The sequence below is a fragment of the Tympanuchus pallidicinctus genome, unplaced genomic scaffold, assembly GCF_026119805.1.
Source record: "Tympanuchus pallidicinctus isolate F22 unplaced genomic scaffold, pur_lepc_1.0 scaffold3, whole genome shotgun sequence".
Classification (NCBI taxonomy): domain Eukaryota; kingdom Metazoa; phylum Chordata; class Aves; order Galliformes; family Phasianidae; genus Tympanuchus; species Tympanuchus pallidicinctus.
Genome location: NW_026294747.1, coordinates 25763100 through 25789880, shown reverse-complemented (window position 1 = coordinate 25789880; position 26781 = coordinate 25763100). Strand labels below are relative to the sequence as shown.

Sequence of the window (26781 nt, the reverse complement as noted above, 5' to 3'; positions counted from 1 at the left end):
CCAAATCAGAAAGTGTCTATAGCCAGCACACAAGAAGCTTAGAGTATCAGTGGAAACAAATTGCAAGATGAACTGCATGAATGAAATAAAACCTGTGGGAGAGGGCGTTGCACTAAATCTGGGAAGTTTCCTGTTGCAGTCTTAGATGCGGAGCACTGGCAGAATTCTCTTGAGCTTTATCTCCAGGCAGGGTTTATTGAGGGAGGAGGATGGCATTTAGGTGCTTCCAGTTAACACTGCTCCCTGTGGCATCGGCTCCATGCCACATGTCTCAGTGCGGCTCTGCAGATCACCCCTGCAGACAGTCCTGTCTGGTAGATGCCGTTTCTCCTTCTATTACAAGCCTCTCCTCTCAGTCCACACATTTATTCCTAGCAGACACCTGCAGTTGTCCTGTGGACCTACCAGGGAGTATTGGAAAAACACAATAATATAACAAAGTAATCACATTGCTTTTGCCTTCACATTTAGGATGGAGACTTGCTTTCATATTGCGACCACTCTGATGCCCTACAGAATTATTCCACGTGTGAACAATGACCAGACATATTAACAGGAGCTGCTCATTTCCTTTGCTGCAGGAAGATTTTCCATAGGAACCACATAATACTATTATATAATACAATATACAATATACTATTTAATAAGAAATGTGTCGGGAAATTTGTTAGTGAAATTCAGAGACAGCTCGCACAAAATTGGGTCCTCTTCCACACTTCTGGACAGCTTTGAAGCGGGGAACTGATAAAATCCCAGCACCCAAATCCACATAGAAAAAAGCAATCATGTAGGTTTTCTTGCTTGTGCTGCCAAACTTTGTGTTTCACCTCCAAAGAGCCCTCAAAAATGTGATTGATGTTTAAAGATTCAAATTATGATATATAAAAGCAGCACCCTGGAGCTTCCTGCTGACTACTGAGAGGTGTTTTAATACCTTGCTAAGGGACTAAGAAAGATGGATGTTTTCATTCCTTCTGTGAGATGTATACAGTATCCTAGAAACACCTAGAGGTGCCTGATCAAGGGCCTAATATACAATTGTTCGTCATTCTGTCAACCTAGAGCAGCAGTCACTCCTGCATAGACAGCTCTCCTGTGGAGAAACCCAAGTGGGAAGGAGAGGAGAAGGCTTTCTGCCCTAGAAACAGGAAAGGCATAGGGCTACGAGTTGGGAAAAGAAGGCAGAGATGGAATATCTACATGCCCCAGCTGTACCAGAGAAGCATAAGGACCATAATAATCAGATCTAATAGCAGACAGAGCCAGGAACCAAACCATTTCCCAGAAATTCAGAAAATCAAGTAGATTCCACTCAGCTCCTTGCCAGACTTCAGTCTGTCCAAAGGAGGAAAAAGCCTCACAGAAGCCATTGCAGTCTTATAGTATGTGCAGAGAAGGTTAGGAAGAGTAGACAGGGAGCACAGGCTTCACATCTCCTCGCTGAAACTCAGTTTAAGCAAGAAGCAGTTACCCAGAACACAAGAGCTGGATGCAGAGAATTTTCCATGTCTCTATGAAATCTGGTACCACCTAGCTCAGCAGCAAGTGCCAAAGCAGGTTTGAGGGCCTTTGATATATTTAAATTTGAACAGGAGCATCTCTTCATCTTCTCGTCAGGATTCAGGTATGCTACTGCAGAGCACGAGGAGAGGACAGCAACCTTGTGTGAAAGTGTCATCAGCTGCCTTTCATTACAAATAATAACTTACATGACATGTCTGCAAAAGGCCACAGGAGCAGAAAAAGCCACATGGAAGAGCAAAGGTCACCTATGACTGCAAATCTGAGACATGACTAGAAATTCATCCCATAAACAACGGCCTAGTGGGAGCACCAAAACAAGAAGAAAGTGCAACAAGACAGGCAGGACAAAGAAGAATGCTTCTTCTACACAAATCAGACTACTGAAGATTTCCCAGGTGTTAACCCTGACAGTACACATTCTTAAGGAAGTGAATAAATTGTAAGTGTAGAATCAATTCAGAATTTTTCCTCTAGAACATAGTTTTCACTCCTTATCTGGTCTGAATTAGAGGCCTGTGAACAGCCAGGGAAGACAGCGAGTTCCTTAACTGCAGTGCCATTATGCAAATCAGCATCAAACAAACTTTGCATGCACACACAACTTTTAGCACTTACTTAGCACTTTACAACCATTAATCTCAAGCTGTTCTTCAATAAGAGATACAAAAGGTTTTATCTGTTTGCACAGGGAAAAAAACCTACAGGACTTGGCTAGAATTATACAGAAAGTCAACGGTGTAGGCAGAAACTGAATGCAAGTCTCTGCATTACCAGTCGGGATCGTGCCATTTCCTCTGTATAGCAGCCAAAGTGTATGTTTAATAAACAGGTTGTCTCAGGTTGTTGCAAGACCTGGGTGAACTGGCACACAAATTTCCCCCTAGGGTTGACATGAAGGAGCAAACGTTGCAAAAAAACAAAATAAAGCTCGGGTTATTTAACCAGTAATCATAATTCTGCCTTGCATTTCTGGGTCTCTTACTTTGAAATTCTCAAGGCCTTTCTTGCAACACTGCTAAGTACTATATGACTGCCAGAGCCCTTGAAACATAAGAATGGCCACACCAGGTCAGAGCAAAGGTCCACCAAACCCAAGATCCTGTCTCAAACTTCAGCCAATAAGGAATCCCTAAGGAAGTGCACAAAATATGGACAGGATAGAGTAATACTCTACAGAAAATACAGTTGACACAGTCTCTCAACCTCCAGCAAAATGTGATTCAGATATCTGGTATTCAATAGCTCTTGAAGGCTTTTCCGTCTGTGAAGCTGACACTTTTTGGACCCACGTTCACTGTAACACCCCATACATCCCCTTGCAAAGAGCTCCACAGCTTTATTTAATATTTTGTGAAAAGCATCCCTTTTAGTGCATCTTTTACCAGCTTCTTTTGACCTCATTTCATGTGCTAACTTCCAACTTCAAGAGAAATTGAACATTCATCCCATTTGCCTCTTCAGTGATGCTTCTTTCACATAATCCTCAGAAATCTTCGAACAGACTGAAAAACCCAAATTAATTTAATAGCTCCTGATAGAGAAGTTGTTCCTTTTCATCGTCCTTGTTTTCTTCTAAGCACACCTTTGAGGTTTTTTATCCTTTTCAATGCGAGGAGACCAAACTGCTCACACTATTTAACACTCAGCAAAACTTGGATTCATACAATGTCATAACAATGATATTTTCGTTCTTGTAAATAATAACTCCTAATACTCAGACCATCTTCCCTTACTTCTTCCTTTTTTTCTTATTACTTTATTATTTTCCCCAGCCATTGAGCACAAAGCTCATACATTGACAAAACTATCTATTATAACTCCAAAACCTTTCATTTCAGTGTCAGTAACTAGTTCTGTCTCCATTGCTATGTATGTTAATTTGAGATTGTTTTTCCCCACTTGCATTAATTTACATTTATCTAAACTGAACATGATCAGCCATTTTAATTAGCCCAATTTTTCAGGTTCTCATGGTCCTTCCTCAATACTTTGTAGCGACCTTATGTTTTTCCAACCTGGAATATAATTATTATAATTAGTATATATCACATATTACTATAGATACAATATAATTAGCAATTAGCTGCTAAGTTTTCTGCCTCTCTGTCCACTTTACTTCCCAGACCATTTGCAAATACAAGGCAGCACAGGCCCACTTGCTGACACAGCTGGGCATCCACAGGTGACATGAGAGAAATGACCAGTTGTTCCTAGCCTGTGTTTCCAGCTTTTTAACCAACTACTGTAGTACCAGAGGAATCTCCAGGGCAGTTTAATTTCTTTAGAAGCTTCTAGAAAAGAACGTTATCAAAGGCATTTGGAAACCAGGCTGAGCATTAAGTTGTCTGCAGAGTACAAACAGCTACTGTTGGAAGGGAGCTGCGGTCCCTGGATGCAGGCACCATTTCCTCACCTCCCAACCCTCCCAGTAGGAAAAGGAGAAGCATACCTCATTCTCCCCCGGTTCTCCTTTCCTCCTCTTACTACTACTCCCTTCCCCATAACCAGACTAGAACTGGCGTTGGCCTCTTACCCTTGGAGAGAGAGGCAGACGAAGAGTTACCTTTACCACCAGGTAGCACCAAGTCTCTGCGGAGCGCAGGCACCACTGCAGCCAGAGCAGTGATACCCTTATTGCTATTTGAATGTGCTGCCAGCTTAAATCACAAAAACAAATGTCTCACACAAGCACTGTAAAGCTACAATTTTATTACGGAGTAACTTTCATCACTCTTCAAACAATTTCCAGCTAAACAAAGGTCTAACAACCCTAACAGCATCTTGGAACAAATAAGGATTTTCATGCAATTTTATAAGCATGGGTCTGGTATCAGTCATGACAATCAAGTTCACTGTAGTATTATGTTCATAAATATGTAAAAGGAAACAGTGAGCAAAATTCCAAAAAGGCCTGTCAGAAAACAAAACCATTCCATAGCTTATAGGTAAATGGCACTTCTTAGCTGCACTTTTGGCTTCTCTCTGTATGTCCAAGCTTATCCCCCGGGACGTCCTCTCAAGTGTGACATTCCATCAATTGCCCACTCTGGGATCAGGTTCTAGTCTACACACAAACTCTTGCATATTGATTCACTCTTACCAACTTGATGCTTATCCCCTATCCTTGAGAAACCATGACAGAAGTAAGTACAGAAAACAATGACAACCTTCCCAAAATAAAACGTGATTTTATCTTAACAGTAGGACTGAGGCAGAATTCTAAAGGCTTTGAAATAAGATCTATATGTACCTACTCAAGCTGAATTCCAGCACTGTGAGATGGTGCAGTAGCAAGTATATCTGTGTATCAGCCAGCTCTCTGCTAGTAAGTACCTCAGGGAGCACCATATGATCTGGGGCAAGTTCTATCTTTTGTTAAACCAGAACCAGTTCAGCCTGATCCAAGTGAAGACTTCCACCTGTTACCACGTAGCACACCACTTACAGTGTTCATTTACTGTATGCTCTCAGCCTTGGTTTGCCCCTGTGATTTTGTTTCTTTTTGAAAATCAAAAGCCCGTTATTAAACTGAAGTGAGAATTACACGATCAGCATTCAGCAAATAACTAGAGAGAACACACAGCGTCCAAAACATTGTAGAATAGCTCCAAGTCTCCCAGTAGGAAGATGAAATTTTCTGAATAGCACCATCCTGAAATGGCTCAGAGAAGCTAAGCGGCTATAACAAACTTCTGCACAGGCAGCAGGGATCTTTCTTCAGCTGCTATCTTAATGCTGCTCTTTACCAACTCGACGTACGGAGCTACCCAGGGTGAGCACAGCTTATCTGGCAGATACGGTCTCGCAGGTATCCCAGACTGGGAAGTAAATACCGTGTGTGGTTATAGGGCACAGAGCATCATTTGAAAGCAGAGAGAATTAATGGTGCAGTTGGTATTAACATATGGACGAAACATTGCTTTAAAAGTTCAAACAGCAACTGTCAGCTGAACAAAGTTGGCACAAGGGTGGCAAATGGGTTTTGCAATTGTGCTATTTTTACTACGTAATACTGATAGTGTATAAAAGAACAAATGTTGTGTATATGTTCAATGCCAAACCTAAACCGTTGCTAACAGTGTTGTTATGATATGATTAAAATGTCACCATCATTACTTGCTGAAAAGGATTTTATTTTTCCCTCCAAGCAAGTGTTTTCATTACTGGAGTTTTACCAGACATGTTTGTGAGAAAGAAAGGTGAAGGAATAACCCAACTCAAATATTTAAAAGCATTTAACCGTTCTGGCTCATTGACAACTGTACTCTCTCCCTGTGATTTTTAAGAGCTGCTGATGCCTCATGGAAAAAACTTTGAAAAACAGTATTGAAAAACAATTTTGCCAATGTGTCATATTTTCTGTTTTATCCCTTCCCTTGCTTCTCACCAGTAAATGAATCTACGTGAAAACAGAACCTTGATTCTTTAGGTAGACAAAATTTGGATCTGAGCTCTGCCAAAGCATGTGGGTGTTTGGATCCTGTCCATTAAAGACATTTTACTTCAGATCCAGGTTCAATCTTGGAAGCTCATAAGAAGTGCTGAGCTCCAGGATTTTGTTCAGATCCATCCCCGTTACTAAGAAGTCATCTTGCTGCCCGTCCTGCGTGTTAAGCTATAGACTTCTGCTAAGGATCTCATAGATGGCAGCTAATGTCAACATTTGCTCACACATTCTAAGCACAGGGTGTTGCTGAATATCCTACAGGGTGGGAAGATTCTGAGAAGTTAAAGGGAAAGGTAGCTAGGCTGTCTTGAAATAACAGAAACTTGATTTATCTCTCATACTGGCACAACATTTTGGACTTCAGTGAATTCACACTGACTGAGTACAAACAAAACCCATAGTCTGTATGAAGCCAAAGGGTTTTTTTCCACATTCGATGCCTTGAAACAACACATTCCACTCCAGCCAAAGAAGCTCCTGCTCTCTCATATGCACAAGAAAACAGAGCTTCACCCCAAATCTCCCACTGCAAATTACTACAAGTGGAGAGGGCAAACGAATCAACCTTCCTTGGTTCAAAAAGATGCCAAGCCAGACATAATCATGAGGAAAAAAAAAAAAAAAGAAAAAAAAAGGAATAATAAAAGAGTTTCAGCAAAGTCTTGGCTGCTGATTTAGCTGCAATGGGCAGAGCAGTGGAAATACTGGGTAGTACCTTCCTTGCGAACATGCAGGACAAACTTCTCACACGACCTTGCTCCTCTTTTATCAATACTTCCATTACCTTCCCTGACATCTACCCCAAGGATGCTGAGGCAAAGCAAGAGAAGACGACCAGCACACAGACAGCCTGTCTGTTCAAGTACAGCTTTTCATCAGCGGATTTGCCAATGGCTGGGGTAGCTGAGGAAGACTGACAGATTCATAAGAGACCAAAGTTTATGTTTCACTGTTGCCAAGCCACAAGACAAAAACACAAATCTAACAGAGCACTGAAAAACTACAAGTTTGTGAGGGGTGAGCTGACACCTACCAACTGCACTGAGAGAAAGAAGAAAGCTGCAGTAGTACAAAAAGCAACCTCCAGATTTCCAAAGTGCCACCTATCTGATCCTCTCATATGGTGCAGTATCTCAGGAGAAGACAACCTGGCATACAGACTTCAGAGGCTCTTCAGTCTAAGCTGAGAGAGAGAGAACTCACTCCCAGAACACCACAGTGCTTTCTGCTGAAGAAGCGGAGACGAGCAGTAATTGCTAGATGAAATGGAAAAAAATAACCAGCAACAATTCCAGGCCCAGATCTCCTCTGTCTTGCACTTCATGTGGTCATTTACATCTGGGCAAAGTGAACATGAAACACTTCCAAACCACAGCAGCAGTAATTCACACTCGCTTCCATTGCATAAAGCATGAGATCGGAGAGTCAGGCCTCCCTTACAAGCAAAACGTCCCCAACAATGAACGCTGAGTAAAATATAGGATGCATAATTCCATTTGTTTTGGAAGACAGTCAATTTAGAAAGGTTACCACTCGACAGCAGCCAAAATCTGCTTCTGAACTCCCAACATTCTCAAGCCATAGCCTTGTCAATAGCATACAGGGTGCACAAGATTATGACCAGCTCAGGCCGTTAGTTTCCTTTCTGGGCAGGAATCCCAGCATAACAGATACTTATGCATATTCTGTCCTCATTTTATCTAATTACAAATATCTCTCTAGGGATGGGGAGGGGAGAAGAGGTTTGATCACACGATTTTAGGTCATTTATGCAAGGGATTGCTGGGACATGCATTGATCCAAAGAGTGCTGTAATATTGTAAAAGTTCCCAGAGCCCTCCCTCATAAAATAAATAAAGATTAAAAAAATTCTATTTATAAGTTTTTGAAAGTAATCGATAGGAAAGAGTTGAATCACATCCTTCTGTAAATTAGTAAATTAGTAAGAAGAATATGGAAGTGCTTAAAATGCCAAGACACTGACTAACAAACAATATCGTGTTTTCCTAAACACCATCTGTAAACATATTCTTTCTTTTCTATACTATATACAAGTACAAAAATGTAAATATATTTTGCATAGATACCTTTTTCTCCAAATAAGATCAATAATATCAGGAAAGAAATTGTACAAAGTAGTTTAAGACAAAATGACTTCATGTTGTTAATCCGGATTTTTACATAGTGGTTGCAACTCTGATGAAAGAAGCAGCGTGGTTTTACATTGCTGAACTCTTAAAAGCCACATCTAGGCACAAAACTAATTAAGTGAACTATCTTAATATTAAGCATAATTGCCCCTGCTTGCCCTAAATCAACACAGCTTCAGACTTCTGCAGTCCAAAGAATAGGTACAAAATAGTACACTTCCCATCACCATCACAGAGTGCTCCAAACCTGTTTCCGAGTGCTTCAAACCTGCTCTGTAAGTGTGAGAGTAACAAAGCAGAACTTGGAGAATTTCTTTAAGACAAAAATGCAGAACTTTGTTTGGAACTGTTTTGGAAAGACTGGAGAAGTTATTGGCTGAATAATTACCCTGGAAAAGGACAGGAGAATTAAGCAGACACACTTCAGGAACAGAAAACCATAGTAATACAAGAAAAAAGTGGATCTTAAAGGTCAGATGTAGAGTGATAAAAGGAGAAATGCCAAAGTCAAGAGCTGGAACTTGAGAAAGCTATTAAGAAACACTAATATTCTCAGATATCAAAACACAAGTGATTAAAGAAATTTCAGCTGTTTTGCAGTGAGAATGTACACAGATAAAGCATAATGTAGGAACAGGCCAAGAGCTAAGGAAAAACTGTGCCTGAGGATGCCTGAGGTGGAATCCACAGTTGTGCAGTGAAGGCACAAATACTGAATCACATCTGCTTGAGAACTGCCATGTGAAATCATACATCTATTAGCAAGTTCTTTAAGCAGATACTGCAAATCATGATTAGTACTATGTTGCTGAAGTATGGAAAGCAAAATAAAATATTTTTGCTCTAAAACTTTGCAAATTATTGCAGTAAGGCTAACTGAACCTGAGTTTATTCACATCAATTTTTTTTAAGTGCAAAATGAAAAACAAGAAGCATGAAAGATTACCAAAAATAGGAAGACAAAGATAAGTACAAGAATGATGATATACACCTGAAGAACTAGAGAAAGAGAAGTGGACAGAGTTTATGTCCTACCAAAGACAGTAACTGGCTGAAGGAAAGTTACTTACAGAGTTGCACAAAAAAAAACCTGGTCTGCAGGCTGATCTTTTTCAGCATTTCTGCTAATGACCTTGGCACAAGAAGCATGTGTGCTGATGACCCAAGCTGGAGGGCCATTGAGGAAGTTAAGAATATCAGGCAAGAATAAGGCGGAAGGAATATAGTAAAAAAAAAATCAGCAGACACCATGGAGATCATCTCCTCAACAACGACAGCTGAAAGAGGACAGAAGAAACATAAAAAAATCACAGGCTGACATTACATCTGTCACAGGATGACTGTGAACAACCAGCATGAAACAATAACAAATACAGAATCAAAGCGTTGCCATGAGAGGTAAAATTAAAGTTATTGTAGAGGCCAAAAGCTCATCTGGAAGAAACACTGAGTACAGTTCTGTCTATTCATATTCAAGAAAGGTAAGTGGAAGTAATCCAAGCTGAGAGAAGGTAAAGGCAATAAATACTTAGGTGATTAAAGGGAAGTAAAAGATAGCATAGATAGTTTATTTCATCAGAACAACGATGAGAGGACTCACAACAGTGTCACAGAAATTCCCGATAGTGGAGAGGAAGACGTGAACCGAGTAACACTATTTAGACTAACAACTCCATTCTGGCACCAGAACAAATGGGTATAAACTGGTCACAAGTAGGGCTAGGCTAGGGATTAAAATGCTATTTCCAGCCACCAGAGAAGTGGGTTCTGGAACATTCCCAAGAGGAGTAATGGGAACAAACAGTCCAACTGGGGATTTAAGACAAGGACTTTTCAGTTTATGAAGGGGATTATCTGACATGGTACCAGGGGACTGGACGTAAGACCTAGGAACCCTCTCTTAAACCTTCCCTTCTCTTAATTGAGCCTCTCTGGCCAATTTGGCCTTTGTCTTCTTGTCTCGAAGTGCCCACATAGGAACCAATTAGTGCCAAATCAGATGGCAGCTTTCACGATATACGAGGACTGCTCTGAAAGTTATGCCTCTTATTTTATTATGTTAGCTTACGACATCAGAGGTGGATGTTGGTGGTATGACAGTAGAGGTTGAACCTTCTCTCCAATATTCCATTACATTTGGTTGCCATATCACAGACAACAGCAGAGGGGCAGTCTGTCAAAACAGTGTCTGACATGAAAGTGCATACGAAGCAAGGATGTGTCACTGAATTTATCCATGTGGAAAAAAATTGCACCCATTGACATTCATTGACATTTGCTGAACTTTTATGGAGACCAAACAGTGGGTATGAGTATAGTGAGGTGGTGGGTTTCAGCAGTGGCAACAGTGATGTGAAAGACAAGCCCTGTAGAAGACAGCCATACACAGCTGTCACAATGTGAAATAAAGAACATTTCACCATCAGCTCAGCTGTGCGAATTGGCTAATGGTGGTGACTGTGTTGAAAAACAGTGTTTTGTACCTATAAATTCACTCTACCAAACGATGTTATTGTGCTCTTTGTAGTCACTGTAGTTTCCATGGAAATAAATATGATGCATTACTTTCAGAACAACCTACATAGATATCTATCCACTAACCAGGATCACCCATGCACTCAAGGCAAGATATTAAATACAGAATCTTTTTAATAGTGTTTTAATACACACTGTAGTCCAATTCAAGTTTTGATGGTAGTACAGCATGCATGAAAATCATGTCCAAGCTACTGCTGTGGTCCCTTAAGCATTTGCCAAGAGCTCACCAGTGCCAGTGCCAAGCCACTCTTCCAGCTGCAGAGAGGAGTGCAGAATTCCCTCTGGAGGAAACCTGCATCAGAACTCATCAGTGAGTGCCTCCTGGACATCAGCTTGCAGGAACCTGCCACTCTCCTGTCCCATCTGCTAGCCAACTGACCAAAGGAGAGCTCTAAACTATGGGTGATTCCTGCAGCCCAACACTGGAACTACTGGTCAGCTTAATGAGTCCTTTCTGACAAGCAAAACCAAAACCCAAGGGTAGCAAAATGTCAGAAAGCAAAAGAAATATCCAGGTTTACCAGAATCCCCCCAGACTAAGATTGAAATTTTCATGAAGCCTTTGTATCAGTTTAAAGATGTAACACTCAGCATTTGAGCTGGCCCCTCTTGGAAAAAGTAGTATTTATAAAGACAACAGCAAAAGGTCAAAGTCCTGCAGTCCTGAAAACAGATGCATCGGCAGGAAAACTCTGACAGGTCCTAATTGATAACCACGCTTGAGGGAAGCTGCCAGAGGAAAACTGCTGCAGCAAAGGCTACGGGGAGCTAGTGCTCCAAAACCCTGCTGTGGCAGAACAGCACATGTGGCTGCTGGAGCAGGAGATGGACATGGTTAATTGACTGGTAAAGTTTAGCAGAGATGGAATTAATGCAAAGAGCTCAGAGCCCAGGCGTGCAATTCTGTTACCAAGGGAAGGAACCATTCGGCTGGAATTTCAATCCATTTTCAGGTCAGAGACTTTCCCAAAGGCAGAGCACTCACCCCGCATCTGTTCCTCTTCTTCCCCTCCAAAGGGTGCAGGGAGGAGAAGGTTGCTGGTGACAGCAGCCTGAGAAACGGGCTGCTTTGTAAGGGCCAGCCAGGCCTCAACTTCGTGGGCTGTGTGTATGCAGCAGTGCAGAATTCAGAAGACATTCTCAGGAGAGCCAGCCTCTGATAGCCCTTGGGTTTTGTGGCTAGTTAGGGAAACAAAACTAGAAAGCTGGTAATAGAGGAGAAGGGAATTTTTTTTCAGTTCGGTTCAGCAAAATGAACACCTGAACCAAATACATTTGCAATCTAATCAGATAAGGAGTTAGTTACTGTGGAATCACAGCAACAACATGGGAAAAATATACCCAAACAATTACTTGGTTAAATTGAAGTGTACTGCAGAGGAAGATACGAAGGACATAAACACAAACCACAGTCCAGATGACATATGTGATCTGGTGCTGCCCCACCAATTTTGTCATAAGCATCACCCAGCATCACATTCCTCTCAGCTAGAGTCTCAGAGACACTTTCCTCAGTAAGAGGACTAGATTTGGGAACTTCTCAACTTCTTTTACCAACACACTCTACAAATACACACAGTTACAAGTAGCCCTGTAAAATAAACTGAGTCACTGTTCTCACATCAGTATCTGTAGATTCAATGCACGAGTTACACAAGTTATACTGAGCAGGCTATCTGGTGGGCAGCATGGATATTTTTAAATTCAGGGAGGAAATATTTTTAACTACTTACCACTTAGTGTAATTCATTTAATTTTGATGGTAAAATTTTTGCACCCCATCAGCTCTAAGCACTGTCATTAAATGGTGTTTCATGGCATTCTTCAGTTAATTCTTCCTAACAGAAACAGGCAGACAGTCTTACTTTACTTCCCGACTATTCCTGATATCAGCTGGACCGAGGACCTGCTTGCTAACCAGGAAGGATTTCCTTTCACTTCATTCATATCATTCATATATTGCCAAACACTCCACGCTCAAAGCAAAGAAATAGGACTTCTTGTCTTCCAAGTATCAGCAGCTGATGGTGCAACAATAACCAAGTCATTTAGCCATGTCATTCCTTCCATAAGAAGGACTGAGAAAAGAAAATCCACAAAAGGGATTGTGATGTACTAAACCTTGAGTATGAGTATAAAGTGTTTTCCTGCTCTAGAATGAAATTGCCACATTCTTAAGATCGCAAATAACGTTTTTTCTAATTCATAGAATCACAGAATCATTACGGTTGAAAAAGACCACTAAGGTCATCTAGTCCAACTATGGATCCATCTCCACCATGCCTGCTAACCACATCTCAGTGCTACACTTACACATTTCTCAACACCCCCAGGGAAGGTGACTCCACCACCTCCCTGGGCAGCCTGTGCCAGAGCGTGAGCGCTCTTTCTGAGAAGTTTTTCCAAATATCCAACCTGAACCCCCCGCTGCATCTTGAAGCCATTTCCTCTAGTCCAGTTGCTGTTACCTGGGAGAAGAGGCCAACGCCCACAACGCTACAACCTCCTTTCTGGTCACTGTACTCTATAAGATTAAGGTCTCCCCTGAGTTTCCTCCTCTAACGATCCCTGAGGGAACTCCTCAGCACCTTCTCATAAGAAAATTATAGGTGGGAGAAGTTTTGTCCGCCTGCTTTATGATCAGTCTGAAGAAATCTCAATTGGCAGAACTATTCATAGTCAGCAAAAAAAGTCTTTTGCTGGTAAATGAGGAATCTCCTTTTGACCTATATTCATGCACTGGAAGTTAACTATATTTTAGCAACAGGTCATTACATTAGCATGTACTTTACTGAGAGTCATACCTGACTGTGAGAATAAGCTCACAACTCCGACCATGAAAACCAATGAAGGTTTAATTCAGCGAGTTCTCATCTGCCACACTGCCACAAAGGAACAAAGCTGCCACTCAAAGCTGTGAGGCACAGCTCTGGAAGGAGCCTTGCTCCAGGACAGCACCAAAATGCATCACCTCTAACTCCCCACCCTCCTCCAAACACCACAGTTGGTCACAGAGAGCCATCCTCCCAGTTCAGAAGCCATTAAAACACTCCGACTCACTCTATATGAGGGACCTGAAACAAACAGTTCGTTTTGGGAAATGGCTCAGGAAGAACACGTGAGGAAGCAGAGCAACAAACAACACCTAAGGTGGATATAAATCCAGATAAAATATTAAAATCATTAAAGGGTTGCTGCTCCCTGAAGGTTGGAAAAAACGAAGAGAGTTAATTAAAAGCAATCTCCACACAGTGCTGAGCTAGTCTGCCCTGATAAATCAACAGCTAGGACTCTGCTGTAGAGGTCAATGGGGGAAAGAGTTGAGAGGCAGGGGAGAGGAAAGCTAAGGAGAGATAGAACATTTAGCTGAGCTTATCAACAACAATGAATCACAGCTGGTGATGTGAAACTGAGAAGGCTTTCCACATATTTCCCCATCAACATTTTTTGTTAGATTTCGACCTCATGAATGCCTGTTTGCTATCAGCATAAGACCGGCTAACTGCTGAAGCTCCTGTCCATTTGCATCAGTGGAAGAGAACAGAAAGAGGGGAGAAATTTTTGGGGCCCCTCTGTACCTGAAGGAGTGTTAACATCACATTCACCCACATTCACCACCAGTTCAATCACTGGGGACTTTGTAACCACAGTTGACAGAGGATGTGTCCCTTTTTGGAGAAGCACTTCTGAAAGGTAATGTCTAGGCATCAGTTAGGTTTCAGGAAGCAGTAGAAGTGCTGCAATTCACCCATGCCTGTGGAAAAAGAGCTCACCACAGAGTCTTCCCATCACCAGCACTCACCCAGCACGTCTCTCCTGGCTGCTAACTTGCATTAGGCCAGCTATGAAAAGTGCTGATCTCAGAGTCATGATCCCAATCTGTTCCATATCTTACACCAACAGGTATATGTTAATGAACTGAAAGCTGCAAGCAGAAAGAACCTGTAGAAAACATAGAAACCTACAATCTTCCAAACCCTTCTTTAAAAAAAAAAAACGTCACCAGGGTAAGCTTGTATATAGATCTAAGTGGGCTCTGATATGATTCTGATATATTTCTGATTCTGATATTACAAAACTCATCGAACAGTAACTTCAAGTATGATGCAGCTTTTATGCATGGTCAAGACCAAAGAAGATTAGCAGTAAAACATCTTTCTGAACCTCCATTTCCATCATTCCTATCTGGAATACAGTTCCATTCATGTCAATTTTCCCCCCCATCTCCAACTAATCACATGTTGGGCTGTGGAGCCATCAGGCTACAAACACTACAAATTGCAAAATTGCTAGAACCAGATCAAAAATTTCACAGCTGTATGACACAATGTACTGAACTGATGCTCACTTACTCTTCCAAAACATAAAAAACGCTCAAAATACTTTGAAGAGGTAATTTTATTCCAATAGGCATAATCCATCTTCCTGTGGCTAGCATGAAGCCAACTCCAAGCAGAAAAGCAGCATAAGCACTGTGCTTTGTGTTTTGGCAGGAGTAGCATGCCCGCATCTGATCAGATCACATCAGCGGTGCCAGCTGATGCGGTAGGGCAGGCTGGCATTAACCAGCTCGGGACACAGCCTTATTTCTCTGCTTTGCACCTGATTTTCTTTGCACAGTCTGACAGATTTAGATTTTGAAGCCCTACAGAGAAGAAACCATTAAGCCACATGTTTGTAGAGAATTCAGTCTTAACCAAAGAAATCAGGAACCCCAACCAGAGCACTCTTTATAACATGTAAAGAGCCAAAATGATGAGGGGTCTGGCAAGAAACAAGGGGGAGGAAACTAAATTATGTGGAGCTCCTTTCTTTCACGTATTTAGATTTAATACGTACATTACATCATTACAGTTGGCATTATATACTGATTTATTCATATTAACAGAAAGCAAGGACGGTGTTATCAGATGTCAAAGCCTGATACGGTGCACTGTGTTGCATGAATGGAGAGGTGATCCTCAGCCAGGCTGGCTCCATTCTGCCTTAGGGGACGGAGACCCTAAGTGTCACTTCCAGCCTTCCTCCCCAGCAGAACAACACTGATAGAGTCAGCGTCCCCATCAGCATCTGAGCGGGGGACTCTCTCCCAGCTACAGCTCAGCAGAACGCCAAATTAATGACTCAGGGCTTGGCAAGCACACGCATGCTGATCACAGCCACCCCAGTGCACACTCATCGACACCCGTCCCTGCCCCGCTCACACTGCTCAGGTGGCTCCCAGCAGAGCCTCCCTCGAGAGCACTGGGTTGCCAGCAAAACCTTCCATGTGGCTGCAGCTCGAACCGCACCCAGCCGGGCAGGTAACTGAAAGCTGAGCTGTGTGCTGACACAGCCTCACTGGTCCCATGCTGGAGGAGATGGGGGCGAGAGGGATATTGGCCAGCAGCCGCCGAGACACCGCATTATTCTTCTCTGAAACATCTGCTGGGAATCTGTGGTTAAAATACGCTCTGCTGGGAAATAAACCATCCATAACAATGGGGGAAAAAAAATACAGGAGGCTCGTACTTCTAATAGTTTAGGTCATTAAAGATAAATAAGAATTCAGGATTGAAGCAGTTACTTAGGCTATTTGTTGCATGTAACTTGGTTTAGACAGTAAAAACGCAGCAGAGAGTTTCCTTATTTCTTTTGAAAGAAAAATCACTTTCTGCATTTCACATACTGGTCCAGTATATTAGGGCTTCTTCCACAAGCTGCACAGAAGTTTTTAAAGAGAAGAAAGAAGCACTTCCCCTCAAAAAAAGTTAAAATGGGCATTTTTATAGCTATGCTGTCTCCTAGATACAGCACTTTAAAACTGATCACCTTGAAAGAAACAAACCAAAGATAAAACTGGGACCTGCATGAAAGAAGTAATCCGTAAACCTCGGTCTGTGCCCAAGGCAAAAGCCAGCAGCATCATGCACCCCAATGCAGCCCCAGTCTGGGCTGGAAACGGCACTGCCTCTGCCTGGGGCAAAGTGCCACTTGAGCCTGGGGATCCCCAGGTCAGAGCTCTGTTCGGCCAAGGGAAAGAGCGCCAGCCCCCAGAGCGCATTCATCCTACTCTGACAAGTCCTCAGGGATGCACAGTATAGGAATTGTTCTTACTCAAGGCAACATCACTCAGACAGCACAAAGATGAGCCCAGAATGAATTCATACATTGTAAAATTGAGTTACCAAGAAACTCAGCTTCAATCTGAAAGAAAAAGCAGGGTGAGAAAACACCAGTCTCAGCACATGGTAATTCTAAGAATCTGGAATGTCTCTTTTCTAGACAGCAGAGGCACAGCCAACGAGATAGACAAAGCGCCTCCAGGAAGCCATTCTTCCAGTTGAAGGAAAGCAGAGGCAGAAGTGTATTTCCACAAGGCTACACATCGGGTGCGCCCCATTACCTTCCCTGGAGTCCGCCAGCACTTGAGGACAGACCCCGTTTCACCTCCTGGGCTGCCCCCCTGCACCGCCTGGCACACTGTTCCCATTCACCCACTGGGGACTCAACCTACTGGACGCTGTGAACCCAGACCTCAGGACATATAGTTCAGTATTACCATCAAGAAACACCCATCTTCGGAACTTTGTAGCTCATTCCGGATAGCTCAGTATTGCTTTCACACACCACATATTTTTTAAATCTGTTTTTTTTTTTTTCAGTGAGAGTTTTATGTCACAAGCTCTGTCCATTCTCACCAGCGGAACAAATTTACAAAAGCATTACAACAGCTATTCACACACAAGTTACTCATGCGGCCAGACAAACACTGTAACTTGTAACACATTTATCTGGCTCTCCTCATTCAGAGCAGCACATCTTCAGATCTTCAGGATTTGGCTTCTCTCCTCCCCTTCTTGCCCCCTACAACTTTGTTCTTATGCTCATGTTTCCCTGCATAAATACAAAAACATTCATCCATCATTTTCGCTGAAGGGTGGTGCTGGGATACAGAATAGAGAGTGTTCATGTGGGCAGCAGTATTGGCTTGAAATGTGTCATGCTGGGGCTCATTTATGTTTTTAAGAGACTTCAGAGCCACATTGTAGAGATTTTGGTACATGATTTAATGCATCTAACAACCGTGTTCTGTCAAGCAGAAGAGCACTCCCTTCTGCAAAGCCATATTAAAATCACCTTCACATCACTTGCAAATGCTGAACTGGCAACCTAACTGTCCATCTATCTTGTTGCTTCCACCTGCTGGAAGAAGCACTGCACATCATACTTTGTTATTAAGAATTAGCAACCAGCTGCTTATGCAACAACATCCAGACAATAAATAAATACATAAATAAACAAACAAATAAATAAGTTGTCTCCATCAGCACTTAGTCACACTGTAGGGTCGTTCTGGCGGTGGGTAAGAGGATATGGAAACTTCCAGTTCTGAGACCCCAGCTTGAAGTCAAGCCCAAGCTAACACTTACAAAATACTCCTGCCATACAGGGCCCAAAAACCTTTGCTGGTCTCCTGCTGACATTAAGCAAGGAGGTGTGCCTCCTTTTTGCACTGGTGCCGCATGCCGCAGAACCCATCATAACAGTGAAGGCCAGTGGTCCTCCAGAGCTGGAGCCGCCTGTCAGGGCTGTTCTATCCAACAGGCACGGCCATTGGAAAACTGACCGCTGCCACGTGCTTGTGGCAGAGCAGCTACGCAGAAGACCGGTAGGGTTTGTAAGGTTAGCTCCAGCACTGCGCTCAGCATTGAGCCGGTTCCCAACCACCTGGCTGGGAATAAACCTCCCCAAGCACATCAGGGCTGTCCAACAGCACGGCCAGCCGAGGACGGGTTAGTCACTGTCCCACGGCCTGGTGGAGCCAAAGGAGGGAGGGCACTGCACCGTGACACTGGGACTCAGCCAGCAGCAGCTCCTCCTGCGTGCATCAGGGCAGAGCTGCAGCAGGGCAACCTCGTGCCAAAAAGGCAGCAGCAGCTCAGCGAGTGCATTTAACTGATTGTATGAAATAAAAGTCAGCTGTGGGAGTGCAGAAAGAGGAAGGGTGGGGGAAATCAGCTCCGCTTCTAGATCGAGCTCTGTAAATTACAAGATCTTAATTACATTAAATACATTATGGTACCATATGCATATCGCTAGTAAGGCAGGGGTGGAGGAAACGTGGCTAGCTGCTAAGGCTGTAAGCTGCACTGCTGTGCTCTACACTTGGTATTCAATTCAGAAAGTTTCTTAACAACTTTGTCCTAGTTTAGTCACCCACAAAACAAAGGCAATAATCCCTTCTTCACAGAGGTGATGAGAGGTTTAATTAATTAATGTTTACAGAGCCCACTGAGATTTCTGACTGACACTTCAAGTCATTCAGAATACCATTTCATTGCATTTGTTTCTTCTGCTGCCCTGCTCAAGCGTCTCCACATTAAGATATCCAAAGAAGAAGATGAAAAAAAAATAGAGATAAGTATACAACAATGAATCCAGCATTTCCAACCCACTGCTGCCCATCAGCACTCTGAGTGCTGCCTTTTCTGCAGGCAAAGAACTCTGTGTTTATCCAGACACCTGGTGCCCTTTTCTCGCAGATCTGTTACACTCACATCTCTGCCGTTTTTGCCCCAGAGCACCGTGTAGGTAAGCAGGGTGCTGGATGGCAGAAATAGCCGGCGAGCAGTCGGGCTGACCAGACTGCTAGAGGCAGTGAGAGGGGAGAAGAGTAGAGGGATGAAAGCCCCTGAAGAGAACCAGCAAGTGAGAAAAGAGGCAGAGAGAGAGGCGAGCTGAATGTGGGAGCGCCCATCGCAGCCGGGGGGACTGCACGCACCGAGCTATTCCGTGCAGCGTGTTCCCAGGGACTCTCAGGTACATGGAGCACGTTACCCCGAGAGCAGAGCAGCGTGAACGAGGCCACACGTGTGTTCAAGTGCCGGAGAGAAACTGAGCTCTAGGCGCCCGCAGACGCGCGGCACAGCCGGGGCTGCTGACACCTGAGCTGGGATGTCTCGGTCCCTACATTGTCCCCGGCTCGGAACGAAACCTTTGTGCGGGCAGTTTCTGTAGGGGGCGTTTGTGGGTTTTCAGATACAATCAAAACGCAGATAAATGCAAATGTCATTCGGCTCCCTTTCATTGTCAGGAAGGACACATGAGGATAAAACGTTGTGCGCTACGTCCTTTCCCCTATTATACGTCCTACCGCTTTCGTCCTAATTTACTCCATGCATAATTTATTTACATGTGTATTGTTTCCCGATCAGCAACTTTAAAGAATGAGTGAAAATTATAAAATGTTTTATTAAACAACTTCTCAATAAAAAATACAGGTGGTACCGGGCAGCCCGCGCCGGTCCCACTTCCCCCGCTCAGCACAGCACTTGGGCAGGCAGGGAGAGGAGCTGCCCATTGTTCGCGCTCTCCCACGCCGCGCGAGAGGAGCCGAGCGTGCCGCTGCCCTCCCGGCTCTGCACGGCGAGGCCGGGGGCCGGCCGCTCGTCCCCCCCCCACCCCGGGGCTCCCGGGTAGCGCTGCCCGCGGAGAGCGGCTCTGGAAGCCGGGCGGGAGCTGTGAGCGGGACAGAGAGCCCGGGGCGGCAGCGCGACAAGTTGCTACGGGCGGCGCGAGTCCGGAGAGCGGCGGCGGCGGCGGCGGGTACCGAGCCCCGGCCCCGGGATCCCCTTGAAGGAGCGCGGGGCACCTGCACTGCTGCTGTCCGCGGCCGTGTGGGCGCTGCGGAGCGCACGCGAAATGAAAGCGAAGGTTTTCCGGGAGAGCCGGCAAACGTGTCAGCGCCTCTCCGCTGCCTGAGGCTCTCCCTCCCTGCAGACAGCGGAGAGACGGCGGCAAGAGTCCCCGAAACCACCTCCGAGTGGTTTTCCAACTCCAGCCGGAGGAACGCGAGTCAAAAACAAACAAACATAAAGAAGCAGAAGAAAAGAAAGCAGAGCCACCCCGCAGCCCTCACTTCGGCTCCGGACTCCGCTCCGCGCGGCCGCGAGTGCGGAGAAGTGCCGCCGCCAGGTGCCCGCGCTGCGCTCCGTCCGCGGGAGCGCTGCCCCGGGAAGGAGAACTCTCCCGTAGGAGGTTACGCGGAGCCGGATCGCGCTCTCCCTAATGCTCCGGGATTAGCCGCGCGCGCCGCGACCGAAGGGAAACACAGGAGGAGAGCCGGGCGGACGGCGAGCGGTCTCACGTCTCTCGCAGGACGGGGACGCCGGTGGCGGCCGCAGCCAAGGCTCCCTCCCGCCCCCGGTGCCCGCTCCAGAGCTGCGAGAGGCATCAACTCTTCGGCGCTCGGAGCGACGGAGCCTTCCGCGCGCACGGCGGCCGCTGCGCCGCAGCCCCGCGCCGCACCCCGCTCCCTCGCGGCACGGAGCTCCCCGCTGCCCGCCCCGCCCCGGCCGCCGGACCCCGCGGGACGCCGCCAGGTGCGCGCCCGGGGCCGCAGGACGCGCCGCCCGCCCGGAGCCGCCGAGCCGGGGCCGCGCGCGGAGGCGGGGATCCGGGGACGGGCGCGGCGGGCGGGCGCCCTTTCTCGTACCGGAACCACGCGGAGCGTGTGCGGTTCTGAGCCCTACTTACGCTTTCAGGGGGTTGTGAATGACAGTCGCCATTTTGCTACAATGTAACAGAATATTGTGTCTCGGAGTTCTAAAGGTTCGCTCAGGGGAAGCGGCCAGCCAATCGGCACGCGCCGTGCCGGCCCGCCGCCCAATCGGGCGTCGGGGGCGGAGCCAGCGCGCTGCTAGTTATTAGGGGAGCTGTCAAAGCCCAGAGGTCGCTCCCTGCCTGTGGAGCGGGCGGCGAGCGGCCCTTAAAGGGGCAGCGCCCGCACGGGGCACGCGGCCGGGCGTCTCCTGCCAGCGGCCACCCCCGGGGGAACCGCCCCGCCCGGCGCCCCCCCCCGCCGGGCCGGCACCGCCGTCCGCCCGTCCCCCGGGAGCCGCTGGCGCTCGGCAGAGCCGCTTCCCCCCAGGAATTTCGCTCTCGCGTCGGGCGGCCGCGGCCCCGCGCCCTTACATAATGCCCGGCGGCACTGCCCGTCGCGCCCCGCCCCGTCCGCTCCCGGGACGGGACGGCCATGGCAGCGACAGACGGCGGCGGGGACGAGTCCCGGGAGCCCGCAGCCACCTGCCGCTACTCCGAGGGGCTCACGAGGAGTTGTGGAGCGCGGCCGAGAGACCGAAGGAGCCTGCGGACGCGGAGGCAAATCGCCGGAGTGGATGCAGTTACACCGCGAGAAGCAGGCACGGTCCGAGCCAGGAGCTCTCGCCTCGCCCTGCGGCGGCGTCTCTCCGGAGGACTCCCTTCCCTTCGGGCACCTCTGTTCATCCAGAAACAACAACAACGCCTGCCTCTCCTCTCTTCGCATTCATATAACCAGAGGAAACTCAACTGCGGGCAGTTAAAGCATTCCCCCGTCACAAGAGCAAGATAGGCGCCTACAGAGCTAGCCAGACCCACAACTTAATGAAAGAATGGAAGTAAACGTTTGAGAGATGTTCAGATGTAACAGAGAAAACAGCAATTGCTGGGCTCATGGGATGAGCTTTGCAAGTGCAGAAAAACAAAATCTTTCCCAACTGTTTGTCAAAATAAAACTTTCTAATGCGTGGGCAGCAGAGAAAAGGATGAGAGATGGAGAACAGAGAGGTACAGAAATTATTACAAGCAGATAAGAAGGGGAAAAAGCAATGCATCACTTTCCCATTCATGCAGGATTTGGCAGGTTTGTCAGAAGCTAAGCCTTCCTTAGTGTGCCTTGGGTCCTCCCTTCCCAAAGCACCACCTGCTCCAGCTCCAAGGCCAACCTGCCCACTGTGTGCTCCCAGAGGGAACCATCTCCCCCATCCGAGCCATTTGGTTACTGGAGAAACAAGCTTCCTGTCAGCTGGAGAGTTGCCAGACTGCCGAGATGTATCCTAACCACGGTTCTGGGAAGCAATCTTTAAGAACGTTTCCATCATCGTATTACATTATATTATTTTGTCTGGTAGTGGTCCAGGTGACATTGACTGTAACTGCAGAAACCCCTGTTCAGTACTCACACTGTTCACAGGAAAAGCTAACCACAAACTGCCGAGTTCTCACAAGCACACGTTGCTGTACACTCTGCACAAAAATGAATGGGTCTGCATGCACCTGAACTGGTGACCCTCAACCAGTGACCTGAATCACACCCCACTGCCACAAAGATTTCTGGTTTGATGCACTGTTGTGCTATTTACCCAGCGACAAAAATGATCCAAAAGTTGTCATTTACCCCCGGACAGCCAAATATCCAAGTGAGGGATAGCAACTCCTTTGCTTCATATGACAAGAAAATCAGCCCAAAACCACACAGTGCTGCAGAACTGGAGGCAGCATTGGGCTGCTGAGGGAAGGCACCAACATCCGGCTGTGCTCTAAGAAGTCCTGATATACCCTAATACAAAATGGTGACGCTTTGAGAGAATTAAAACAAACCCATTTGAGGTCATTTTCAGAAGTGTAACAAGACCCTCTGACCCTTTTTGGATGGAGATAAAGGCCCATTCCTGCTCTGCAGGCACAGAGATCTCAGCACACTCTGCAGGGAGTGTGGCTTTCTCCTGCTCCTGCAACAGCCCTCCTTCCCTTGCTGCTCCTTCCACATGGGCACTGGGCCTATGTCAGCCACCAGCAGGCACAGATAACCACCACAGTTAGTGGCCAGGGGAGCGTCAGAGCTGCCCTGCTCAGAGAGGTCCCAGCAGGCTGAGTGCAGAGCAGCCGCACCAGGGCCCATTTCTGCTCCACCTCTGCAGATGGAGACATTCAATCCTGCTCACACCTAGCTGTCCTACAGCACATTTCATGGACAACTGAACAGCATTTAGTTTACTGGTTTAGCTATAAAGAAGGAACAGAGCACTGACTGACGGCACGCTCACAGAGACCTACGTAACTTATTCACTGATTTACTAGTTGAAAGTAAGACAGCCATTACAAAATGTTATTAATAAAACAAACCATACCACAAAGAGCTGCATATTCACATACACACAGCACGCCATCATCAACTGATCATTCACAAACAAAGGTTTTAGATTCATTTGTCTTCTGGTTTTGGGCTTCCGTAAGTCACTAATCAATACAGTTAATGCGGATCTAAACCACGCATGAGCATCAATTCAAGCCCACACATCTGAAATACCTCACTTCCATACCCACTGAGTTCCAACTTCATGATTTTTACATTCCAATTTGACTTCTGATAGTTGATTCAAATCTACCAAAAACAGTCCAAGAAGGCTTCAAGGAAATATATGCACTGTAAAAACATTTGGCATTAAAGGAAGATAATACTGGTTTATTTTTAATAAATAGTTGCCAACTGCTTGAACAGCCAACTCTCACCATTAAAAATGGAAGGTAGATTTTGATATAACAAAGTAAAATCTCTGGCATTAGCATGATGCCTAAAGCACTCTGATCCTATGGGGCTGGAGCAAGCAGAGCTCCAGAAGGCACAATCCACATCCTCACCTCCTGGCACACAGAAACCAAGTAGGAGAAAAACAGGGTCCTTTCCACTGTGCTGGAAGCGTCACAGAGACCATATTGCGACCATCCTGAACTGTCCCTCCAAATGTTAATCCAAATACATTGCTACTTTCTGCGAGGGATCAAAAACATTCCTGCTTGGCCCACAAAGCTTTATTTCAGCCGAGGAACCTTTCACTGCAAAAGTTTTACCCTCTGCTCATTGTCCTATTTTCCTTTGCTCCTATTGCTCCTATTTTCCCTTTTATCTTAAGTTTTCATGTAGAGTTGTTCTTTTCTGGAGGGAGACAAGGTTAGGCTCTTGCTTACACATTCCTCAACTCTTGTGAATTGGAAAGTGAAACAAACTAGATACTAACACTGAAAGCCACTAATCTAATTTTGCTATGCAGGGAAACAAAAGGAGCAGTTGGTAGTCTACCAGAAGCCACAGGGGTTTTTTTAGCTTTAATATTTCCAGATATGCCTAGTAATATACAACTGTGCTTTGCTCAAACTTATTCATATTCAAAGGATGGGATTCACAAAGATACAAGCACGATAGCATGCTCTGTGAGAGAAGACTTAATTTGTTACAGCAAAACAGGGCCCCACATCCACAGATATCCTGCAACAGATTCGAAGCCTTAACTCCCTTTTATTTATTTAAAGCTTTGCAGGCATCTCATACACTGGTTCTTGTCAGCCCTCCTCCTCCTTTTCTTTGATCTTTCCCAATAGTTGAGTTAGCTGAAAGAGGAGAGGACAGTATCAGGGTGTCAATGTTACAGACTCAACAGCAGCCCTCTGCAGACACATCACCAGCAATCAGACACAGTCAGCATAACAAAGATACTACGGAGCTACGCAGCGTAAAAATCAGTGCCAATGATTCATTCCTTGTAACTTTGGCAATCGCATTCTTAAAAGGTGGCCTCCAGTTTTGTTTTGTTTTTTCTTGCTTTCTTAAAAGCAAAATTCCCCTCCATAGCTACAGCAACAGCTTTTTGAAACCTCAGGGCTAGCTTCATTGCAGGCCTCATTCTGACTTCTCAAAGTTTTAATTCTGTGCTCTGTCTTCTTTCTCACAAGCACTGAGGACACACTATAATTATGATGGATCTTAGGTTTAACGCTTGGATCGAGCATAATGAATCACGGTGAAACTCTACCTGAGAAAAACAAAATGACAACTCACAAAAAAAAAACAAATTGCCAGATTTATTCAAAGAGCATTAACTTGGAATTTAGCTCTTGATTGGAAGAGCTTCACCTTTACTTCATCATTGATGGGACACCTCAGAGAAAGGAATGAATATCTGACTGCGACTACCCGGTGACTGCACTCTGAAGGTTTTTTATATTTATTTAAACTGTAGGCAGAATTGAGCTGTGCAGACACAGCTTGAGAACAATAACGTGTTTTCTTTCAATATTTGGACTTATTTTGTTGTTTCTAAAATGTATTTCAGATCTTACAGGGCTAAAGGAACAGTTACTATTGGAAGTCTGTTAAAACACGCTACTTTTGCAGCACATAAAGCAGTTACACTGAAAATTAAACTTAACCTGAAAACTTCTCACCATATAACATTTTTATTAGTATTTATCAGATATTTATTGTCAGTGTTTAACAAAACTTTCAGTGCTGTCAGCTCTTTTTCCATAGAAATACAGAAGAATTACTGTGTTGCAACTTTACTTTTTATTTCCTTCCCTTATTTTTTGTTCACTCACTTCCAAAAGAATTTGGGTATAAAAGGAAGACTGAAATCTTGCCATCATATAACTCAAAATATCTTTCTCTGTGTAAAAGTTCAGGATAAAAAAAAAAAATAAAACTTGATGTATTGGTGAAGGTGGAAAGGAAAACAATCCACGTAAACAGCAGTTTGGAATTAGTGAGGAGGTAAGAAGGCATTAAGCTCATTTTATTGCATTGACTGGCCAAGCACCAGAGGAAAACAAGTAAGAGGGAATAGGATGCTCATGGTTTAGTTACCTTTTAAAATCTGCTAAATAGAAGGAGCTTTAAAAGCGTCCTGAAATTGTTTCTGTTTCCCATCCAACTTTATTTTGCTAGAGGAGGGAAACAACAGAAAGGCACTGACCGACCTGTTTAAATGCCAGTTTAGGTCAAGGCTGTCTTTAAAGCTGGCAGACTCTCGGAAATCTCAGTGGACACAAGGTGCTGGGATAACACAGAATAGATCCTAGGAATTTATTAAAGTAATAGCAATTAAAGTCACAAAGCCATAGCAAAGCCAGTCCTGATTTTCCTGCCCCTAAGTCTCCTCAACAACTTGTACCCAGGGAGTTAATTTGATACATATTTCCCTAATCCAAACAGGCTCTCAGACCAGAAGTACCTCCTTCACAATTTTACTGATACTCCTACACAGAGATAGCTGTTTTGGTAAAATCTTGTATGCAGAAACAGCTTCACTAAGGGTGGAGAGCTATTTGTTGGGGGTGCAATGTTCTGTTGTTGTTTGGGGCGTGTTAAACAGGGGTGGAACATCTTTAGTGTCAATGACACCTGCTAATAGCGGGGCCCACCTGCAACAGGAAGCCCTGCCTTGCAACTCTTGCCCCATCCATTTCTGCAGCACATCTAAGCCAGTATGACAATTTCTCTACAAAAGCTCAGTCTTCTGCTAGAGGTGATAGGCCTTTGTTGAT

At 45.1% G+C, this 26781-nt stretch overlaps 1 protein-coding gene across 8 annotated transcripts in view; it reads right to left on the bottom strand.

The window, feature by feature from the left end:
- The window catches only part of DPF3 (double PHD fingers 3), a 173865-nt gene that overhangs the window by 135921 nt on the left and 11163 nt on the right, over positions 1-26781 (bottom strand). For 6 of the 8 annotated variants that reach the window (XR_008208811.1, XR_008208812.1, XM_052692196.1 and 3 more), the window contains exon 1: positions 21178-21209. The exons of 1 other annotated variant lie outside the window; for it this stretch is intronic. Coding sequence is in view for 4 of the 7 variants with exons in the window: in XM_052692196.1 (XP_052548156.1) it covers positions 21178-21209 (32 nt within the window). In the remaining 3 variants the exon portion in view is untranslated. Of the gene's footprint in view, positions 1-21177; positions 21235-26781 lie in introns of those variants that run through there. One more of the 8 variants, XM_052692198.1, reaches the window with a different exon arrangement.